The sequence below is a fragment of the Chenopodium quinoa genome, unplaced genomic scaffold (genome assembly GCF_001683475.1).
Source record: "Chenopodium quinoa cultivar QQ74 unplaced genomic scaffold, ASM168347v1, whole genome shotgun sequence".
In the NCBI taxonomy this organism is placed as follows: domain Eukaryota; kingdom Viridiplantae; phylum Streptophyta; class Magnoliopsida; order Caryophyllales; family Amaranthaceae; genus Chenopodium; species Chenopodium quinoa.
The window spans coordinates 6,572,837-6,596,124 of NW_018742390.1; the positions used below are offsets into that span (position 1 = coordinate 6,572,837).

The 23,288-nt window shown below is 37.8% G+C and overlaps 1 protein-coding gene across 1 annotated transcript; it reads left to right on the plus strand.

The window, feature by feature from the left end:
• The first annotated feature begins 15,116 nt into the window (after positions 1–15,116).
• On the plus strand, positions 15,117–22,107 carry LOC110700456. The gene is made up of 14 exons (XM_021878001.1): positions 15,117–15,482; positions 16,971–17,043; positions 17,129–17,410; positions 17,511–17,584; positions 17,707–18,384; positions 18,492–18,629; positions 18,706–18,816; positions 18,958–19,364; positions 19,604–19,784; positions 19,885–19,977; positions 20,166–20,312; positions 20,407–20,510; positions 21,272–21,344; positions 21,491–22,107. The coding sequence occupies exons 5-14, from the start codon at positions 17,791–17,793 to the stop codon at positions 21,629–21,631; spliced, it is 1,989 nt and encodes a 662-aa protein (XP_021733693.1). The 5' UTR covers positions 15,117–15,482; positions 16,971–17,043; positions 17,129–17,410; positions 17,511–17,584; positions 17,707–17,790; the 3' UTR covers positions 21,632–22,107.
• Positions 22,108–23,288: the final 1,181 nt, after the last annotated feature.

A 23,288-nucleotide genomic window follows, 5' to 3' on the forward strand; every position in this document is an offset into this window, starting at 1 on the left:
TTTTTTTTATTTTTTTTTTTTGGGAAATCCACCGTGCCACGGTGGAAATTGCCATGACACAGTAGAGTTTCCCGTGGCGCGGCAGACTTTCTTTTTTTTTTTTTGCTGCAGGTCCACCGCACCACGGTGGGCAGTCCCGTATTGCGGCAACCCTTCCCCCCCCTTTTATTTTATTTTATTTTATTTTTTTGCTAATTACTAAGTGAATACGGTTCATTGGCAATCGTTAGTCATAAAATAATCCACCATAGACAAAGAATGATCGTTAAGGTTAGGATCAAAACGACCAAACATAAAACACGTAGGCACAATGATACAAAGAATAGTTCGCAACCTAAGGTCAAGTTCTATGTTCGACTATGGTCAAGTTTATTTGGTGTCAATAGGGTACCATGGTTAAGAGTTTGGACGCGTTAGCAAGGCAGCCTCCCTTGAGGGTGTATGCCAACGGGCGGCTCCGCGAGTTCGTGATGAAATCGAACTCGACTCCATGGTTTGGGTGGATTTAATAACTCGGATGAACCCTTATTGCCATGAGCATTTTTGGGTTGATAGAGCTTAAATCCTCCGGGGTAAGACGCATGTAGAACACACACGTTTTTTAGAAAAATCGAAGGAAGTTGACTGTGAGAAGATAAAACAAGCCACTAGACGGATTTTAGGACTGCTGTGACACGCCAAAAATTACCGTGCCGCAGTACTGCACACCGTCAAACGGTGCACTGTACCGTGACACGGCAGATTCTGCCGTGGCACGGCAGCAGAAAATCTGACTGGTGCCCAATTTTCCTTCGTACGCAATCAAGTTATTCAATTTCTCCTACAGGACAGACCTAAATGCGACGTTAAAACGTCTATGCATATGCAAAAATGCCAAATTAATCACAAGAATATTTTTCAAGAATATTTCAAGTCTCATCCATTCATCTTAATTAAATACCGATCACTCAAATCGATAAATAACCAAGAATCCTTCTCAGTGGAGTCGCCAAATTGTAGGCGTCGTTCGAAGTGCGCCTACATAAAAGCATGTTGTGAATATGCTTGGCACTCATAGGAAGTGGGAATTGACATTACGATTAGGGACAACGATTAGTAGGGAGCCGCAAACAAGTTTTTAAGGAACTTGTAAACCGATCACGTATCATAAAAGGCAACCACGAATAAGGGACAATGAAGGAAACAACGATTGACCCGTGAAGGTTACACCCCATTCATAATCCATGAGATTACTAACTCCATATGGTTCGGAACCACGAAAGGTGGATCGGGGATGATGGTACGAAGTGAGTCATGGAATCACATTCGCCCGTATTGGCCTCTACTCGATTCTTATAGTGAAAACTATTCCTGCGATCTCAAAGGCATACAAACAAAAATTCAATTGGCTCCAATCTATTATTAAGCTAAATTGGTTTAATATTAATGCAACACATAATTCTATAAAATTTTTGATCACTTGAATTAAACAACAAGATTAAAAAGGAACCTAAGCCGGTCATCCAAATTATCTTATTAGGCGTGATTTTCAATTACATATTCTCTTTAAACATGCAATATAGTGATCATAATAATAAATAATAGAATCAACATCAATATTTGAAGCAATTTAACAATAATTCTAACAATATAAAATCATTAGAAAAATAATAGAAATAAAAGAAGCATAATTCTTACTTTGATTCTGTTTGCTTGCAACTTCAAAATAATAATCGAGTTAGTAACTTTAAGGAAATGATAATAAAACAATAATTAAATTAAATTAAATTAAATTAAGTAGAGTTGATTTGGGGCCAAACCCTCAAACAGTTCTACCTTTCACGCCTTGGCTTAAGGACAGAACCCCGAGTAAAGTATGGACTCCTTGGAGTGCTTGAAGAAGGAATTATGAAAGAAGAAGGGTAGGCTAGTGTTTAGGCTAGAACACAGAAGAGAGAAAATAGAGAATTAATTGATGCCCCGTACATCAGAAATAAGGGGGTATTTATAAAGAAAATGTGCTGAGGAAACACACGGAACCCTAAAATGATAAAAACCCTAAAAAAGTATCCCGTGACACGGCAAACTGTGCCGTGACACGGGAAGTCCCACCGTCAGACGGGAAACATTCCCGTGACACAGTGTAATTTTTGAGTGACGCGGGAAATATTTAGTAAACAGGGAAGAAAACGCGTTAAGGGTTTACGCGAAAAGGACACGGAAATTCCCGTGTCACGGGAAATCCCACCGTCAGACGGGAAAGATTCCCGTGACACGGTGGACTCCTGCCGTGGCGCGGGAATTTTTAGTCCGCTTTTCCGTCTAAATACATTTTTAACCCTAATTTCGTTCAGCATTTTAAGTGTCGATTGATAATTTCGGGCCTTTTTCTGATTTATTATTATTTGGGCTAAAATAAGAAAATAAGCAAATAAAATAAATAAAAGGTTTGGGCCTAAAATAAATAATAAAACAATAAAATAGAAAAGGTTTGGGCTAAAATTAAATAATAAGTTTGGGCTGAAATAAAAACTATGCTTTTACCAAACATCAAGACTAATCCATGGACTATTCAAAAATACGAATTTAATCAAATACAATTTTTTAAGCACACTCGGGATTAAATACTGAACCCGACCAATAGTGGCGGTGAAAGATTGTTCATTGATCCGTGCCATTTATGACACCTTTAGGCTATGTTTTCTTTATATTTCTATGCTCATTTTTAGTCGTTTATGTCGTGTTTTTAGGGAATAATGCTTGATTTGCGTGTTTGTGTGTTAGTTTAGAGAAATGCGTGCTTTTAGTTGTTTTCTTATTATTTTATTCATTTCTTGGCTTTTTCCCTCGCTTCTCCGTTTGTTTGACTTGTTTCGTAGGTGTGTCGAGCTTCCCGGGATTTAATCATCAAGTAGGGAGCTCAAGTGCATTCACGGAATTTAACAGAGCCAAGTTAGGGAAGCCAAGCACGCAAGTCAAGCCAATCCAAGAAACAAAGGAAAATGAAGGCTTACAAAGTATCAAAAAGGACCTTTGTTCATTGTTTCGGCCATATCTCGAGTTCTACAGATCGGATTGAGGTGATTCAAGTTGGGTTGGAAACTAGACTTTCTAATGATAGGTCGCACGCCTTCATACAATTCATAGATCGTGATTTACAGCCTTCCAAAGTTGGCCCTGCAAATCTGCCGCAACCCGTTTCTGCCATTTTGGGCAGTAACTCTCCACGGGCTTTGGCCGCGGGTGCGGCCGATTTTTCCGAGGGCACAGGCTTCTGGGTCTTTTACGATTTTAAGTTTCCTTTCTCCTTTTGTTTATAGATTGTTTTTGGGGGTTTTTATTATCATTCAGTCACATAATTCTTAGTCTTAGAATAGTTTTCTCTCTTAGGTTGAGAGATTCTCTCTCTAGATTAGGCTAGATTAGGAGTAGTTTTAGAGAGAGAAAGTGAAGGATTTCTATGGTGATTGAGAGATTGAAGATACAAGGGTGACAATTGTGTTCAAGATCTTCTCTATTATCAATGAGCATTTTTAACTCTATCTCTCCTTAATGCTTTGTTTAATTTCATGTTTGTTTGGTTTAATTTTGATGTTTGATGCTTGATTAGTGTAATTGTTCTTGATATTTTGTTGATTCTTGATTTCCATAGTTGTTAGTTGATAGATGATGATTCTTGAATAGTTGTTTGGCTAGGAATTGGGTTAAACTTGTATGATTGATTAATTGTGATTAATTTGGGAATTATGTTGATTGATTGTTGAGATTAAAGTGATTAGTGAAGGTTTGCATGTGTGTAATTCAATTAGGCCTTGAGAATTATGCTAGATTGCATTGTAATTGCTAGTGACATGAACAATTGATTTAGGAATTGCAATTATCGATGGGTTTTGATTGTGATTCTCTTAGTTTGTTATTCATAGTGAACCCTGGCTTAACAATTAGGAGATAGCTATTTGATTCCTATTGATTGCTCTTATCATTAGTCCTCACAACCTTTGATTGGCATGCTTTTCCTAAGTTGTTGCAATTGACATGATTACATGTTGATCCTCGTTCCTAGTGTTTTATTTCCTTGGTTACTTATTTTGTTAGTTGTTAGTATTCTCTCTTACCTTCGTCTTCGACCTAGCTTAGGCGCATAATGTAAAGTGCTTGAACATTACCGTTCCTTTGAGTTCGACCCTTGACATACCTCTATACTCGTATTAGGGTTTGTTAAGTGTTTATTAATTTAGTTTGACCGAGGGAAAATTAAATAACGACCTAGTTTTTCCCTCGTCAAAATGGCACCGTTGCCGGGGAACGGTGTCTATGTTTGGGTGTTTTTGATTGCTTGAGTCTAGGTCTTTGTGTATATTTTTACTCTTATTTGATTTTTGTTTGTTTTGTGAAAAAAAAAATGGCATGTCTATCATTTCCTCAAAATAGCAATGAGCCTTTTTGTGAATATTTCATTAGACTTGAGGGATTTTTGGACTATAATTGCTGTAATATTTGGGAGGCTTGTGAGATTTTTTATTTTGGTTTGAATGAGAAAACTAGGGATGAAGTTGAATGTATGCATAATGGTGAATTTAGAGCATTGTCAATTGATGATGCTTGGGATTTTTATGTTTGGTTTTCTAGGGATGTTTATGATAGAGGTAATCATGAGTCTAATATTGATATGCAATGTCTTGATTCTTCTAATATTAGCATGAATTCCCATGATTTGTCACATGATCCCTTAAGTGAACCTAGAACACATGATTTCAACTTTATTTCTCCTTTTGTTCATGATAATGAAGTGCAAGCTCAAGTTGATGCTAATGGTGTGTTTCAATATTCTTCATTATTTACCATGCCTTCTTGTGATGTGCTTCATTCCCTTAATATGAATCTCATGTTATAAATTGTGCCCACACTCCCCAATGTGATGTATATGCTCATGATCTTAATTTTGATTCTTCCAATCTTGGTTGTACTTCTTCTTCTCTTGTTGAGCCTCAACCTTCTACATCTTTTGAATCTCTTGTTGATACATTTGAGTCTCAAATTAGGCGCATTGAGCTTGATAATGAGTTTGGGCCTAGTAAGGAGATGATTCTTAATTCTTTACGAGGTCAATTAGAGATAATGAAAAAGAATGAGGAGCGTATTGAGGAAGAAAAGAGAAGAGGAGAAGAGACAGAAAGCCAATTGTCATCCTTGATGCTTGTTTGTGATAAATCCCAATTTAATGTGTGTGTTGAGGATGATGATGATGATTTTGAGCAACCAAGAGAGTGTGAGGATCCCATTAGTGAGCATTTGAGTGATGGTGAAGGAGTTGAGAATGAAGAGAGTGTTGATATTAAAATTTCTAGCCCTCTTTTCCCATCTTGATGAGTCTCATGTGCATGTTTGTGACTCTTCTATCCATGAGTATTTCAACTCGATTGAGATTATGACCAAAAGAAAACCCATAGCCTTTTAAATGAGTTCATTGAGGATGCTTCATGGGAGAGAGATGAGTTTGAAATGAATTTACATCCATTCATGCATGGTTTTGAGACCTTGGGCTTTAAAGTTGTTGAGGGAGTTATTGTTCATAGTTGTGATGGAGGGGATAATGTTGTTCCTCTTGGAGTTTGGATGTTTGAGGGAGATGGATATCATGAGTGTTCTTCTTTGAGGGCTCTATGATTGATTTCCATGCTCTTATTGGTGATTTGAGGCATGGTGGTGAGAAAAAGTTCATTTGTGAGACCATAACCCCTTTTCTCTTTTCTCATACCCCCTTTTCAAGAAGATTCAACCATATCCCTTACACTCCTATTTCCCTCCCTTCTTTTGTCAATGAGCCTATTGGGGACCCTTTTGTCTATGATGATTTGTATGAAGCTCATTTGTCCCCAATTGAGGAAAAGGGTGATGTTGCCACCCAAAAATATTTTGAGGAGAGTTTGCCTTCTTTTTCTTTTTCTTCATATTTTGTTGAATTTTCTTTTGATTCTTCCTCTTCCTTTTCTTGTCATCTCTCTCCTCATTTGCGTGCACTATCCTTGTTGCACGTACTCTTCGCGTCATTTTCCTACCTTCTCTCCTATGAAATGTGTAGTAGTGCATTTGACAAGCTCTTGCGCGCGTTGAATTATTATTTTCTAGAGCGGTCAAGCTTGCACCTTAAGCAAGCCTTTATCGGGAAGTAACCCGTGTTTTATTGCTTTCATTTTCTTTTCTTTTTAGAATAGATTTTCTCTCATGGAAATGTTTGTGTTCCTTTTGCTAGGTACATGACTTGATATACTTTTGTGCTTCTATTTGGATCGAGAATCAAGGAATATTGGCACCACATTTGCTAGCATATAGAAGGCAAGATTCAATATTAGAGGTTGTTAGCTTTGAAAGATTAAAATTGGGTCATTTGCGGGTATTTACACCCACCTAATATCCGGTAATATCATTCCTTCCTCTTTCTCTAGTGGATGATGACTTGTTGGACATATGTTGGTTTGATTGGATTATCTCCTTGTTTTTCCCCTCCCGTGGAATATTTGATTTATGTTTGAGCATGTTGTCTCATTCAAGGTTGGGGGAGGGTATTCTATCATGTTTGGTGGAATGTTGATTCATATATGTAATGCACCTTTGTATATGCTTTTCCATGTTCTCATATTTTGAAAAACTCCAAAAAGATTTTTGTTTTTATCAAGGAAAATTTTCAATGTGTTTTGTTTTGTTCTTGCTTTGGACATAATAACAATTGGACTTGTATACTTGAATGATTTTCTTCCTAAGTGGTAGTGGTGTGTACTGTTTGAGATTACGTTTGGTTGATTCTAGGATAAAGCATGCTAAGGTAGTTGTCTAGAACTAGGGGGATCATGAAGCCGAATTCTACTTGTTTGTGGCATGTTGGTAGTTGCTCCCTATCTTTGATTTGACAACCTTAGTGAGTTTTTGCTACAACCAAGTGAGATTCATACTTTTTCAAGCTTTCGACATTTTCTTGCATGAGTGGCGTGGATCCTTGACTTTCGCAAACCTAATCTAGAATCTTAACGTATGATTCCTAAGATCGAGACCGAACCACCTAGGGAGGACAAAGGCATCTTTTCGGGGTGGTACTTTTTCTTTTCTAGGATAATTTTTATTTTCTTTGGTTTTTGGGTTTACATTTGCCTACTTGCTAACCCTTTGAGCTTTTTTCCCTTCTTTTCAAGCCACATCTTTAGATCTTGAGCCTTTTGTTTCATTTTCGTTTCCATTCTTGGTTTTTGTGAAGCAATTGTTCATTATTATTGGAGTTTGTGGTAGAGGAGTTTGGATATTTGGTTCTCTTGAAAGCAAGTTTGTGTTGTGTATATTTTGTGAATAATGGCAAGTGAATAAGTGAAAAAGCCGTCCAAAGTAAAAAAAAGGCAAGGACAAAGCAAGTGCAAAGTTTAAAAAGCCGTTTAAAGTTAAAAGAGGCGAGGACAAAGGACTAATAAAGAATTATGAAGAAAAAAAAGTGAAAAAATGCAAAAATGCAAAAATATTTTTATGTGAGTATTCTTCCTTTTTGAGCATTGAGGACAATGCTCCATTTAATCTTGGGGGGAAGCGTTCTCACGCTTTTTGTGTACATGTTTGTGATATTAGCTTTGAATAAGCTTGGGGGTGTTGGTATTTTAGTTTGGTGATTACTTGGTTATGGTGTAAAGAAATGCGCAATCTTTGCTTCAGAATTTAGGTTAACCACCAAATTTTAAATTTAGCCTACCTTAACTCTTTTTGCCTTACGTTACAACCTTTGGGAAGACCTTTTGACCTAGGGGTTGAGTCATTCATCGGTGGAGGGAATCATGGGTTATAGCCTAAGGAAAGGGGATGCGAGGTCAAGATGTCGAGTAAGCCAAAAATTTGATCTTTTTCCGGTTCCTTCGTGGAATCTATGAGATGCTCACTAAGGGGAGATATGAGATTAGTAGGGGGAACGCGGTAAGACCGTTTGGGATGAAAGTGGAGTGTGATAACTAGTTCCTATGCTTTAGCATATTTATGTTTCAATCAACCTTAAGTATCTTGGAGCGTGCACTCCCTTACTTATTTAGAAAGATTTGCATTCATTTGTTCTTGTACATTTTAAAAAGTCCTTTCATGAACATGTGTTTGCTCTTCTTTTCTTTTGATTTCTTTCTTTATGCTTTGCCTTGTTTGTATTATTATGAGAGTTATGGGTTAATCTCTTATGAAACCTTTACGAGAGAACCACTCGTCCTCTAGGGCGATCTAGGGGTTTAAATGGCTTGTCTTTAGTTGCTAAAATTGACCGTGATTCCTACGAAAGTGAGTTAGTGTATATTCTCACCCTCTATCTTTCTTGTTTCTTTATTTGCTTGAATAAATTCATCATTTTTCCCTTGGGTTGGATTTTATTTTGCTCGAGGACGAGCAAAAGTTTAGCTTGGGGGAATTTGATCCGTGCCATTTATGGCACCTTTAGGCTATGTTTTCTTTATATTTCTATGCTAGTTTTTAGTCTTTTATGTCGTGTTTTTAGGGAATAATGCTTGATATGCATGTTTGTGTGTTAGTTTAGAGAAATGCATGCTTTTAGTTGTTTTCTTATTATTTTATTCATTTCTCGGCTTTTTCCCTCGCTTCTCCGTTTGTTTGACTTGTTTTGTAGGTGTGTCGAGCTTCCCGGGATTTAATCATCAAGGAGGGAGCTCAAGTGCATTCAAGGAATTTAACGGAGCCAAGTTAGGGAAGCCAAGCACGCAAGTCAAGCCAATCCAAGAAACAAAGGAAAATGAAGGCTTACAAAGTATCAAAAAGGACCTTTGTGCATTGTTTCGGCCATATCTCGAGTTCTACACATTGAATTGAGGGATTCAAGTTGGGTTGGAAACTAGACTTGAAGAGCTTTCCAATGATAGATCGCACGCCTTCATACAATTCCTAGATCGTGAGTTACAGCCTTCCAAAGTTGGCCCTGCAAATCTGCCGCAACCCGTTTCTGCCATTTTGGGCAGTAACTCTCCACGGGCTTTGGCCGCGGGTGCGGCCGATTTTTCCGAGGGCACAGGCTTCTGGGTCTTTTACGATTTTAAGTTTCTTTTCTCCTTTTGTTTATAGATTGTTTTTGGGGGTTTTTATTATCATTCATTCACATAATTCTTAGTCTTAGAATAGTTTTCTCTCTTAGGTTGAGAGCTTCTCTCTCTAGATTAGGCTAGATTAGGAGTAGTTTTAGAGAGAGAAAGTGAAGGATTTCTATGGTGATTGAGAGATTGAAGATACAAGGGTGACAATTGTGTTCAAGATCTTCTCTATTATCAATGAGCATTTTTAACTCTATCTCTCCTTAATGCTTTGTTTAATTTCATGTTTGTTTGGTTTAATTTTGATGTTTGATGCTTGATTAGTGTAATTGTTCTTGATATTTTGTTGATTCTTGATTTCCATAGTTGTTAGTTGATAGATGATGATTCTTGAATAGTTGTTTGGCTAGGAATTGGGTGAAACTTGTATGATTGATTAATTGTGATTAATTTGGGAATTATGTTGATTGATTGTTGAGATTAAAGTGATTAGTGAAGGTTTGCATGTGTGTAATTCAATTAGGCCTTGAGAATTATGCTAGATTGCATTGTAATTGCTAGTGACATGAACAATTGATTTAGGAATTGCAATTATCGATGGGTTTTGATTGTGATTCTCTTAGTTTGTTATTCATAGTGAACCCTGGCTTAACAATTAGGAGATAGCTATTTGATTCCTATTGATTGCTCTTATCATTAGTCCTCACAACCTTTGATTGGCATGCTTTTCCCAAGTTGTTGCAATTGACATGATTACATGTTGATCCTCGTTCCTAGTGTTTTATTTCCTTGGTTACTTGTTTTGTTAGTTGTTAGTATTCTCTCTTACCTTCGTCTTCGACCTAGCTTAGGCGCATAATTGAAAGTGCTTGAACATTACCGTTCCTTTGGGTTCGACCCTTGACTTGCCTCTATACTCGTATTAGGGTTTGTTAAGTGTTTATAAATTTATTTTGACCGAGGGAAGATTAGATAACAACCTAGTTTTCCCCTCGTCATTCATCATCGGGTTTGGTTTTGGGGAGACATTTTTAGGTGTCTACAAGGACGACAACGGATCTCCTTGACGGAGTCCACACATTGGCTGGAATGCCGAAAGGGGATTTCCATTCATTAGAACTTGGTAAGAAACTGTTGTAACACATTGCCGCATAACGTGAATCTAGTACGGAGGGAAAACGTAAACTTGAAGCAGCTTGAAAAGAAAATTCCAATTAACTCTATCATAGGCTTTATTCATGTCCAATTTAATGGCTGCAAAAAACCTTTTCTTAGCCTTCGATCTGTTTATGTAGGATAGGACTTCATGAGCAATAAGCGCATTATCCGATAGAAGCCGACCAAGAACAAAAGCGTTCTAGAAGTCAGCGATTAAGCTAGGCAGAATCTGACGAGATCTTGACTTAAGGCATTTTTTAATACATTTATAGATCACATTGCATAAGCCTATCGGACAGAACTAGGAAACAAACTCTGGATTATCTGTCTTTGGAATTAAGGTCAAGAACGTTTTATTCCAGTCCTTAAGCTTATAGCCGTGAGCAAAGAAGTGTTACACTGTTGAAATAACCGAGGGACAACCAGAATCCCAAAGATTCGTGAAGAAAGCTGATGGGAACCTATCCGGGCCTGGTGATTTATTGTCGTCAATGCTAAAAAGAGCGATCAGAATTTCTTCTGAAGAAAGAGGTTCTATAAGAGAATTCTGTTAAACTGAAGAGAGAGATGGTAATTGCAATCCTTCTCACCAATCCTCATCAAAAGAGGAAGCACTCTCTGAAGTCGAGTAAAGATCTTTGTAAAAAATCCAGCATCATAGAGGCTATCGAATCTAATTCTCGATGCCAGACCCTAGAAGAGTCTCGAAGACCATAGATCTTATTCTTTCTCTTTTCTGGACTGAATAGAGGAAAATAGAAGATGAGAATGTGAATCACCCAAAGCATCCCGGCCATTTAAGCTTTGCTCGCTGTTATAAAAAAATATAAGTCGTTTATGTCTCAGCCACTATTTCATTCTTGGTGGATATGAACAAGCATCGGCCTGCACGAGAAGACAGAGATTGGGAGGCTTGTTGAACCTCAAACACCAAATGTTTCTAATTTATACCCCAAGCCTTCTTATTAGAAATACACCAGGTTAAAAGCCGTTCACGAATAACAGAAAGCTTACAAGACAAGGAAAACATAAGTGACCCTCGAAAGAACAAGGAGAAAGCAGCAATGACTATATCTCGAACCTTTATAGCAGATAAACACAGTTCTCAATTCTATAGGGACGCTTAACAACATCTAAATCAACAGTGTCAAACAAGATAATTGCTGCATGATCTGAAAACAAAATAGGTTGATTAAGAATTCTAGTGTCTGGGTAATTAGTAAACCAGGAAGAAGTACCATAGGCTTTATCTAGCCTCTCAAAAATTGGGTCAGAATCAAGCCTATTATTATTCCAAGTAAACCGAGGGCCTGAGAAAGGAACATCTACTAAATCCAAGCTAGTACGCCAATATAAAAAATCTGACCTCCCAGGGATAGATAAGTTTCCACCTATTTTATCTAAAAGGAATTTTACCTGATCGAAATCACCCATAATAATCACATTCGGATAAGTCTCCAAAATATTACTAATCGTACTCCAAACCTCTAACCGATTTGAAATATGGGGTGATCCATACACAAACATCACATAATTTTTTTTATCTCCTTGCAACAATTTATAGAGATATACATTTTAAGAGCTATAAACAGGGACTTCTACTAAAGGAACAAACCAGCATATAAACATACCACCACTAATCCCTAAAGCATCTATGCCACAATAACCCAAAAAAGGCAAAGAGGCTAGTTTTTGTATCACAGAGAGCATTGTTTTCAAAAGACGACAGACCATGTCTAAACCATGAGATTGGACTAGTGAGGAAATATATGGAATTTTAGGGGAGTCCGTCTCCTCCTATACCCCTACAATTCCATAAAGCAACTCTCATCCTGGCTATGGTGACCCTTGACGGGAGGTCACCAATCCCTTAGAAGAAACTTTTCAAGAAGTACCACAATTTGCCTTGCGTCTTTTGTAAGGAAGAAAGCAAGGTAAACAACCAGATGTCAAAGAGTGTTGCAGCATATCATCAGGAAGAGGTGGAGTAGAAGGTTTAATTTGAACACCAGAACGCTTACGAGGACCATGTTGTTTCACCCATTCCCACATTTTCTCACCACTCTTGCGCAACTTCAAACTGGAATAAGTCCTCAATTTTCCACCTACTTTCCGCAAAGGAGAACAGGAATGGGATTTGGGAGGAGAAGACACCGAAGCAGGTAATGCAGGTGGCAATTGCGGCGGTGAAAAGTCCATAGGAACCACCGTGTTGGAATTAGATAAGGTGTGAACCGAATCCGAAGAACCATGATCCGAATCCAAAGAGTCGTGGTTACTAGAATCCGAAGCTGCAAAAGAATCCGGAGTTAGGGGAAATTCAAAAGCATTAGATGAAGAATCAGCAATGTAGCCCAAACGCTCAAAATTCTCGATCGGAAAAGATAAAGAAAGAGACGGTGAAGGTGAGGCAGCGGCAGTAGCCGAAGGAGCTTCCCAATTACTAGGACCTGCTCTAAAAGGGTCCTAAAAAACGGGTCCAGTAGGGCCCATTGGAGGAGGAGAAAAGTACGGGATTATTAAAGGAGTTGAAGGGACCACCTGATCTATCTCGTAACTTGATCTCGAGGCTTAATAATAAGGATCATGATAAAAAAAATGGGCTAGGTCATACCTGAATTAGGAACCGAGTCATTTCGATGAGGCCCAAAGGCTGTAGGTGAGCTGACTTCTGTTGAAATAATTTGGGACCGCAACGCCCAACCCGATCTAGTATGACCCGCCCTTTCATAAATAAGTCAGCTAGACCCGATCCCACCAAAGGAGAATGCATGTAAATCCTTTCATCAAAAGAAGACAAATTTTTCCGCCACCCATCATGTGGATTCGCCAGGTGTGGATTGACATTTGATTCATCAGAACCCAAACTCTCCAAATTGATCTAGCAAAAATAATTAAAAGCGACATGATTGACACGTGGTGAAGTTGTGTCAACTTGATCCTGCGTCTCGATCTGCTCCCTAATCGTGCAATAATTATCCAAACATCTCTGATGAACTTCATGTCTGCTGCTCCGAAAAACACCAGGGTCTGGTGGAGGAATAAGCCTTGGAATGGAAGTAACCGAGGCACGGTTGTGAACAGTAGATCCTGATTGAGTATCTTGTGAGTCCAAGGGGAAATTCAAACCACCACTTTCATAATCCGAAGGACGGGAATCAACCGAATTTTCCAAAGGGTCCTCATCATCATAATTACCAAAGTACACCTCTATGGTCCAAATCGAACGAGTTGGACGGATACCAGGAAGAGCATTTGAATATAAATTGGTATCGGTAGGACTATAAAGCACAGGAGCGCTGCTTTCGTGGAGCTGACAAAAGCGGGCTTCTAGATGGTAGGTGATTGACTCTTGCTCCGCAGCACAAAAATTCTTGCTGTGCCCGACAAATCCACACTTTTTGCAAAGTCTAAATATACCCTCATAATTAAATCTTACCCACGTGACTTGATTATTTATAGTAGGAAAATAACAACCAGGAATTAAGGGCAACGATAAGTCAACCAGAATTTTAAAATGATGGTACAGAATAGGAAACTGACCGTTGGAATCGTCCACCATGGTTACCTCTCCAATATGTGACAGGACTGTTGATGCTATCTCAGGAGTGGAGTACCGAATCGGAAGACCCTCTACTCTGACCCAAAGCTCCACAAGGTGAAGGTTGAGGTTAAGAGGCACCGAGTAACCACGAAGACTTTGAAGAACAAAGAACCCACCTCAATAATGAACCCAACCTCTATTATCTAACTTATCAGCGTCTTCCTGAGTTCCACAGAAGAACAAAAGATCACGACCATAAGGATAAACCGTAACAGGGGCTTTTACATACCAGAATCTCGAAACAAGTCGTTGAACTAGAGGAGTTGTGAATCTGCGATCATCCCAATAACGCCCTATAATGCAACACTCCCAATCTAAATCAGAATCATCTTCAAGAAGGGTGGGGGGGGGGGGGGGGAGATATAATCCTCACCTATGAGTGAGGATAAACAAAAGTAGTAGGAACCACAAATCTAGACATACTGGAAAACTGAGATAATCTAAAATGAGGTAGGACAAGAAAGATAAACAACTGAAGTTAAGAAAGAGTAAAGGAGCGAGGAACAGGGAAGAAGAGAAGTAAGTAAGAAAAAATTATTGAAGTTAGTTTTTTTTATTTGGTTTGGAGGTGAAAACGTGAGGATTTTCTCACTCTAGAAACTTTCTCTCACTAGAGAGTTTGAACTTTAAGGCTATGTTTGGATAACAAAAAATGGAAGGGAAGGGAAAGGGAAGGAGACAAACTCCCTTGTTTGGATAATATGTTGGGGGAGGGAAGGGGAGGGGGAGGGAGGGATCCATTTTCCCTCCTCCTTTAATAAAGATCATCCCTTCAAAATTGGAGAGATTTGGAGGGAAAATGGAGCTCATTATTTCCTCCACTTTCCCTTCCTTTTCCTTCCTCCTATCTCCCTCCCTTCTATTTCCCTTCTAATTTGTTATCCAAACATAGCATAAGTTATGGTATGGGTAATTAATTTGTTCATTGTTATTACGCTTTGTCCCTATGATTTTAAAGAATAATAGGCTTATGCACCAATTCTTTCAAACCAAGTATGTTACAATAGCTTTAATAGAAGGATGTAATTTATTACAAACTTTCAAGATATAAGTTATTAATGCCATAATTAGGTGATTGAAGTCATTTCATTCCATGATCTCCCACTTACATATAACGTTATAGCTCATTAGCTCCACACTTCCCCTCCTTTAAAACCACAATTTTCTCCACTTATACAACTTAGTTAGGCTAGCCAAGCCTAGTGGTTGTTGATAGAAGTAAATTTACAAAAAAGCTTGTCTGAATGGAGTTTTGAGATGCATTAGCAAATGCATCTTCAGGGGTAAGCTTGTAAATTCGCGCGATTGAGTGGAAATCCACATAAGTTCCCGTTATGCTTTTTGTCAGCCCGTTTCTACAGTATATTGTATTTAGTAAATGTATTTAGGTAAGTACTCCCTATTTTGTATTTCACATCTTGTCTTGTTGGGGTATTTTTTCTCTCTCTTCCCATTTACCCGTCCTTCTCTCCTCTCACTCTCTATCTTCCCGCTGAAAAAACAAACCCTTTATTTTCTCCTTTTGAATTTGAATTTCGAACCCTTTTTGTCACTCTAGCTCTCTGTATTCCTCCATCTCCGTCATTCGTGGTTTGCGTGGTGGGTTTGTTGAAGAATTCATTGTGGGATTTGCTGCGGGGAGAACTGAAGAGGGTGTTACGCAAATTCGCGGAAGAAATTTGACCCAAGTAAGCGAGTTATTTATAAAATTCATTAGTTTTTCTGAAATTTGTAATGCTTGATGTTTTTATTTAAGTAATTTTTCTAAGTGAATTTCAATTTAATCGTTTGACCTAAAAGTTAGGGTTTTTAAACTTTGGATTTTCTGGGTTTTTAGGGGGTTTTAGTGTTGTTGTTATGCGAAATCAGTAATTGGGTTGAAGAATTACATAAATCCCAATTACAATTGTCAAAAATTTGTTTGTATGTTAGGGTTTGTACTGGCGAGGAGTGATTTGGCAAATTTATCTGGGTATTTCTGCTAAAATCATATATGTTTACGATGGACCGTAATACCCTCCGTGAGTATTCTGACTTATGATGAAGCATTCTGACCTTAGAAAATTTGCTAAGCTTATTTCAAGTTGAAAACTTACATAGATGTCAGCTAACTCGTACATCATTTCAGTGCGATTTTTTAACTCTCTGATGAACTTTAGCTTCTAAATAATGGTACTACTGTTTAAGTTTTTGTTCCACTACGACAATTACAGGTACAACTGAGTAATGAAGTGATCCATTTCTGTTTATAATTGAGATGCAGAAAAGGGGGTACGACTAAAACATCCAAATGTACCACTAAAACATCTTAATGTACCACTGTATGTACATTATGTTGAGTTGTTACTGATACCTGGTGAGGTGCAGCTGAATACTAAGAAGCTATCACTTAATGAATATAAGTTACCAGTTGGTATGAATTATATGATTATATGGGTATTTCTTGTTATTTAATTGATTTTTTTTGTTAGGTTATATATGTTTGATTAGATTGTATGTTTTAAGATTACTTATTCATTCATTCATCAATTAGTTGAGTAATAAAAAAAAATTGATTGATAGCCGTGTGTGTTGTTGGGTGCTATTATTATATTGTTGTGAGTTTGGTTTTTTTCATGTCGAAATGTAACCTTAAATCTCAATCTGTAAGAGATCTTCAACAAAGATGCTTAATGGAAAATCTTGTCTAATTTGGGTGCTACTTATGTGTGCTGTATATATGCTGTGTGGTTTACAAGTGCTTGACCTCTTGGTTTGTTGTAAGTTATTTATAAGCAGGGCTGTTGTGGTACATTGGTGCTTTTGTGACCTGAATTGAAGGGGCTACCTTATTCATATGTTAATTATAATTTTGCTTTTTGAATCATTTTGCTGAATGTGTAACTTTTAGCACCATAAGGCTATAAGTTTTCCTATCATAAGGCAACTATGTTCTTATCTTTCGATGAATTTTGCAAATAAATGTTCTGAGGCAAATGATGAGTGTGTAGATAAGCATCTATATGTCTTTTTGTGTCTCTGTTGATCTACTTTTATCAAATCAAATTATGGAGGGTGTAATGAATCCTATTGTTACCTTCTGGTAGAATGTTGATTCTTTTACTTGACTAGGCCCTGTTTTTTAGGCCCTGTTTCTGCATTTTCTGACTTCTTAATGATATGTCTGTATAAGCTAGGTTTCTATTATTCCTTGCAAAAATTATGAGATCGAAGACAGTTGTACGATCGAAGAACTGGAATCATGTGATGGTGAGTGTTCAATGTTTGTGTTAATATATTAGTTGAATGTGATTGGGGGAAGACTGAAATTTTTTCTCCATTGGATGTCATTTAGGATCCTTCAACTTCTAAGGGCCCTGCCCTTGGTAAGGCCCCTGCCCCTGGTAAGGCCCCTATGAAAGGGGTGTCTGAAGTGAAAGGGAAGCAGAAACCTAACAAGAGTGCAAAGGTACCCAAGAAGTCAACAAATGTTGTTGAGGATAGTGAAGAAGACAACGGTGGTGATGAGCAAAGTGATGAATACAGTGAAGATGACTCCTGCTCTCCCTCTGAATTCATGAAGATGATGATGCAGTTCATGAAGAGTAAGAGTAGTCGGAAGAGGAAAAGGTCAAAGGTATAGTGAATATGTAATTACGAAAGACAGAGTATATTTGTACCAAATGAATATTCTAAGAATTGTATATAACATTGGTTTATGCTTTGCATGTGTTTAGGTGAAATAAGCGAAGGGCAAAAAGTTTTGAAGGAAGGGGCAGTGCTGAAGACCCATCACGAGAACGTCGGAAAGGTATGATGTTTTAGTCCCTAACTAATTTGAAATTGGGCATGTAAATGAGTATTTTATTTGTACTTTACTTGACTTTATTTGTTGGCTACTAATGCATATTCCCTGTTGTTGTGTCATGGCAGTAGCCCAACATTGTATGCAGAGTCGAGTCTTTCTGCCAAGCTGTCAAACATTTTGATTCCCGAAGACGCGCATTAGTGACACAAATGGGGTTTCAAGGTCTGTTAGAGATTGACATGAAAAATATACCAAGGCAATTTTGCTATTGGTTGATGACAAGAGTGCTTCCTGATGGCACGATGGTGTTTGGGCAGAGTGAGGTGTTACCCTTAGGTCCCGCTCAAGTGAGGTCTGTACTTGGCTTACCCATGGGTGCTGAAAAAGTGCCTTTTGATGTTGGTGAAGATGATGAGGAGAAGGTGGAGAAGATGAGAAGGATTTTTGATCTGTATGGTGTCGGTTCGAATAAAGAAACCATTTCCTTGAAAAAAGCTTCAGATGCATTATGTCCGTTGGATGAATCGGGTCAACCAATTCCCCTTGCTGATGAAGTTGACGAGGAGGATTTCATGGTAGCCTTTCTACTTGTTGCTCTTGGTAAAGTGGTTTGTACAACCACTAATAATTCAAACTTTGCGAAGTCACTCCTACCAGCATTGACAGTGGCCACTGAGGCTGTCAAGTATGACTGGTGCTCGCTGACTTTTGAGTGGCTATGTGACACGGCTAACAGATTTCATAGGAAGTTCCAGAAAGATGGTTTTAGGTCTGGATGTGGGGGTAGTTTTCTGTTCATTATGGTGAGCCTCAGTCATACAGATGCATATTTTGGTGTTCAAAGTATTATTTACTAGTCATATTTATAAATTTATTTTATATTTTATACTCATTATTTTTTTTTTTGTAGATTTATTATCTCGATCACTTGCATCGAGTTCCTGTTCAGTGGGGCGTATACCCGAGGGTGATGGTATGGAACTCTGTTGAGGTGAAGGCAGCTCTTCTTAAAGATAATGTTTCGACGAATGAGTACAGCAAGCTTGAGGTAAAACACCAACATTATTTTTATATGTCTTGTGGGATTATAACTTTACATGTAACCAATTTTTCCCAACCGATAGGGCGTCGATATTGCTTATGGAGAGGAACATCCCCTAGTACCAAGGGAGGATGATGGTAACAAGGCGGTGGTTTCAGGAAAAGAGGTTTCCGTAGATGTTGTTGTGGACCGGGTGAGTGTGCAAAGTGTATTCTACTATGACTGTACTACCTCGTTTTGATGCATATTATAATGTAGTAACTTCTGATAATTGTGCTTCATTTATCTCAATCCTTAGCTCCTAATATGTGTCCCTTTGTATTTGTATGTGTAGGTATTAGGTCATTTGGAATCAAAGCTCGAAACCATTGTTGAGGGTTTGATTGGGACAGCCCTAACTAGCTTTGTTAGTAAGATGACTGGAACACTTGTTGATCAATTTGTGGGTTTGCAAAATGTGGGTTTTCAAAATGTGGCTAGAAGGGATGAAAATGCAGGAAGTACCGGACCTAGGAATGAAAAAGCCGCGAGTACCGGATCAAGAAGGGGTGGAAATGGTTGGATTAATGGACATAGGGCTGAAGTGATTCCTTCCCCCAAAAAGGATGGTGCTGATGATGACTCTGCTGACAGGTCATCACCCAATTTGGAGGAAGGACCTAGGCCAAATAAGCTCAGTCTCTTTGACAAGAGGATTCTGTGCTTCGTCCGCGGTTGGAAGGAGTTGAAGAGTGATACAGAGTAAGTAGTAGATAAATTTCATTTTTGACATATTATATGATAATGATCTCCATATTGTGTTACTAGTTGCTAATGTTTTTGTGAATATAGAGCTCTATATTTGAATCTACGCGTGAAAATCATTGTTTAATCTTTAGCAAATGTTTGGTGCTTCACTTAGAAAGAGTAATTGATGCATTTTTTTCTTAAAAATTGGATATACATTATTGTATATGTGATCTTTTATGCCATGTGTGCAGGCCCGGTCCAAACTTAATTTTATGTGATGGTGTGGATGCATCTCAAAGGGACTGTTATCGTGTTGTGTCCCCGAGGGCTCGTGTTGGAGATCATTACGTCAGGGTGGCCTCTGTTCTGTATACGAAGAGTTGGGCATCACAACATACAAGGAAAAGGATTATGATGGATCCTTCGTATGCGGTGAGTTTTTTGCAACCACTGTATTTGGTTATAGAGTTTCTGCATCAACATTTTTATTTTTTTTGTAGTATTTTACTAATTCATTTTATATTGTTTTTAGAACTTCGTTATGGTTGGTAAAGATGACCCTAAAGAGTTGGGGCAAAAGTACGGGAAGACTTTCCTTAGCTATTCTCTTGACCAAATACAAAGTGTAAGTGTTAAGTTTCTCAAACTATTCATTTGTTTATAATTAAGCCTTTTATAGTTAATAGAGGGGTACACTTTCTATAACTCTGTAGCCTTAGGTCCCCAATCCCCTGGTGTCTACTTTGTATTTCAACAGGTTCATTTGTTTGTAATTAAGCCTTTTATAATTAAAGTTGATTATGGTTGATACAGGTTTTTGTCCCTGTCCTTGATGCATCTGTTAAGAATGCAGAACATTGGTATTGCTTGGCCTTGGATTTAAAGGCGCATGTGGTTTGGATGATTGATTCTCTGTACGAAGATCCGTACTTAAAGCATGACAAGTGTCATCAGCAACTAGTAGGGAGCTCAACTCTGTCCTTCCTTACTTTTATGTTATTTTCTCCTTTTCTTCGCGAAGTAAAGTTGTGACATGCCCAATTTCTTCCTTTAGATGGTGGCTTTGGAGAAGTTGCTACACCTGAGTGAACCCACATGGGAGGTGGGTACAACTTCAACATGGTTGAGGAGGACCTTCCCGGTACGACAGGCTGACAAGTAAGTATGTTTTGATTGATTTGAATGTTATTGGCTTTATGGTGGATGTTGGCTGGTTAAGTATTGATTATATATATGATATGTTGGCTGGTTAGATTAGAGCTCTTTTCGCTTAATATGTGGGTTTCACTTACCAATTTCAGTGTATTTTGTTGTTGGTTTGCTTATTCTTTGCCAATTGGTTACCTTGATTGATTGATATCCATTTAATTTGGATGTTGTTTATATGTTAATCATTACTGTCGCCCTTTTTTCCTTTTTATGTTCTACTAGTGCTTGCAAGAGGTCAAGTTTGCAGTAAGCTTGCATAGAGTAAATCTAACTAAACAATTTCTCTTTATTGTTGCCACTATTCCTTTGTTTTGTTAACTATAATGATCTTTGTCATGGGTAGCATGCTCATGTTCTGTGGGTTCTCTAAGTTTTTTATGCAACTCTTCATTTACATGGTTGGTTGGTTGGATTTTCCTGTATTTGGGCAATTGAAAGGTCTCTAGATTGCATGTGTGTTTCAAGTTTTTTGTTGTGAGCAAATGTATCTCTGTTTGGTTAAATTAATTAAGGATGTAATTTAATCAATTGCTAACTAGGATATGACATTACCTTAAGTCATAGAATTTGCTCTAGGCAGAGGATGCTCCTGTCATGTGAAGTGCATGGTTTATTAGTTTCCTATTTGTGTGATTAATTTCAAGTGAAGTACATGCGTATTTTGTTTTCTAATGCTTATCTATCTGGCTGTCGATGTGTTGCTTTAACAGTTGCTCGTGCGGCGCAATCATGCTATCAAGCATAAAGCATTGTGCACGTTCTTTCGAAGCTCCCTATCACATGGTGAGATTATGGTCCTTTATTTGTCCTACGCGATTAAATGAATGGAACGCGATTAAATGAATGGATAGATGTAGATGAATTATTTACTAAGGGCAGAAGAAAAGTTTGTATCATTTCCATGTGTTTTGACATAAGTTTTTTTGCAGGAGAAACATACCTCCTCCTTGAGGAACATTTTGTTTCTTGAAGATGTGAACAACGAATTCAACGAGCTGCATGCAAATTTGGAGAAGATCCTCCCAAAGGAAAGACGTGGTGGTAGAAGGACAGGTTCTCAGATGAGTTGATAGGGGTTTGTGGTTGTTTTTGAAACTAATACTGATATTCTCTTCATCAGCAATGGGGTGCATAACCCAATTTTGTGGAAAACTAATTATGAGGTTGTTAACATCGGTCTGGTTAATTAGGGGATTATATAGTTACTTTTAGGATAATTCGGCCCAGTTGAACAAGTCAGCTAGCTAGCTAATTTTGTGGATAACTAATTATGATGCTCTTAACATTGTAGTTAATTTTAATGCTACAATTAGAATTTTAATTCAGGTTACATACCCATTACTATTTTGTAGTTGTACCAACAATCTTTAGGATAACACAATCATTAATCAGGGTTTGTTTCGTACTACACTTATAACTAAATAACATATTAATCTAATATTCAAAGCTAGATTCGGATGTCCAATTAAGGCCAGAAGCTGAGTCGGAACCCATCTTGTTCTCAAACATATTGATTGCTCGTTGCATGTACAGATCCCTTATGATTGCATTTGGGTCATATGATCCCACTATATTGCTTTTTAACTTCATAACCTTCCTTGACAGCTTTCTGCGCCTTCTTTCATCCCGTCTCCTTTCTGGTCAAACAGTTAAAATGGGACATTTTCATTACTCAGTTGTGTAAAATTTGTATCCACAGTAGCAACACTAGAAGGCAATATGGTCCAACTGAACATCAAAGAAGTGCAATTTTACATACAAATAGAACATGTTTCCTAATTAACTTCTTGTATTTTTTACCCACACATTGGATTTTTTCAATTAATGGATTTTTTTCAATTTATAATGGACCACACACAACATATAATCATTAACTTCTTGTATTTTTTGCCCCTGGTATCAAGTGGTTCCTTTTTTTTTTAAAAAAACTTAGCAATAATAAAAGGCATTAAAAGCTGAACATCAAAGAATACTACTGTAAAGGATTCAAAGGCAAATTGCTCCGATTGTACATCAAAGAACTGTAACTGAATATACAAGTACAACATGTTTCGTACTTAATTGGTACTACCTAAAGTGGTTCAAAGTAAAAGGCAACATAATCCAATTGAACAGCAAACTCGTACAACTGGTATATAGTGTGCCTTGAACAAGTAGAACATTATAAATTGTAGACGTACGAATTAGTTTGGTTCATTTAAGTATTACATTAGTTCCTTCAACTCCCATCTTTTGTTCATAGTTGATGAAAATGCTGTCATAGGTGCATAGAGCCCAGCACAAACTTGTACTATCTGAGTATCCAAAGACCTCACCATTTCCAAAGCTGACTGACATTGCTTGTTCAGCTCAACTTAATACTTTCTCAGTTCAGCTGGACTTAAAGTTGTCCTTCTGTCTCACCTTCATGTCTGACTTTAGTAAAGGAACTCTGCATTCTTCGGATTTCCTGGGATTTTTAGTCTGCTTTTCCAAAGCTTAAAATATGAATAAAACAAAAATATTTACTTTAGCTACTGTAGTTAAAGTTAGTTCTTATTACTATCTTCCATTTCCACATACCCAAAGACCTCACCATTTCCACTTTCCACCAGCTACCCAAAAACTAAACTCCTTTCTTTGGCTTCACCATGTCCAACCCTCAAAAAACTATTGTGGGTTCTTGGGGAAGGCGCATATTCCCTCATCCAATCACCCCACTACTCTACTTCAGCCCCTTCAAGCCTA

Bases quoted from the DNA above. Each gene is read 5' to 3' on its own strand.
- LOC110700456 (XM_021878001.1), top strand. From the start codon at position 17,791: ATGGGGTTTCAAGGTCTGTTAGAGATTGACATGAAAAATATACCAAGG. The intron at 19,365-19,603 runs GTAAGTAGTAGA...CCATGTGTGCAG, and splicing joins GAGTTGAAGAGTGATACAGA to GCCCGGTCCAAACTTAATTT. The intron at 20,511-21,271 runs GTAAGTATGTTT...TTGCTTTAACAG, and splicing joins CCGGTACGACAGGCTGACAA to TTGCTCGTGCGGCGCAATCA.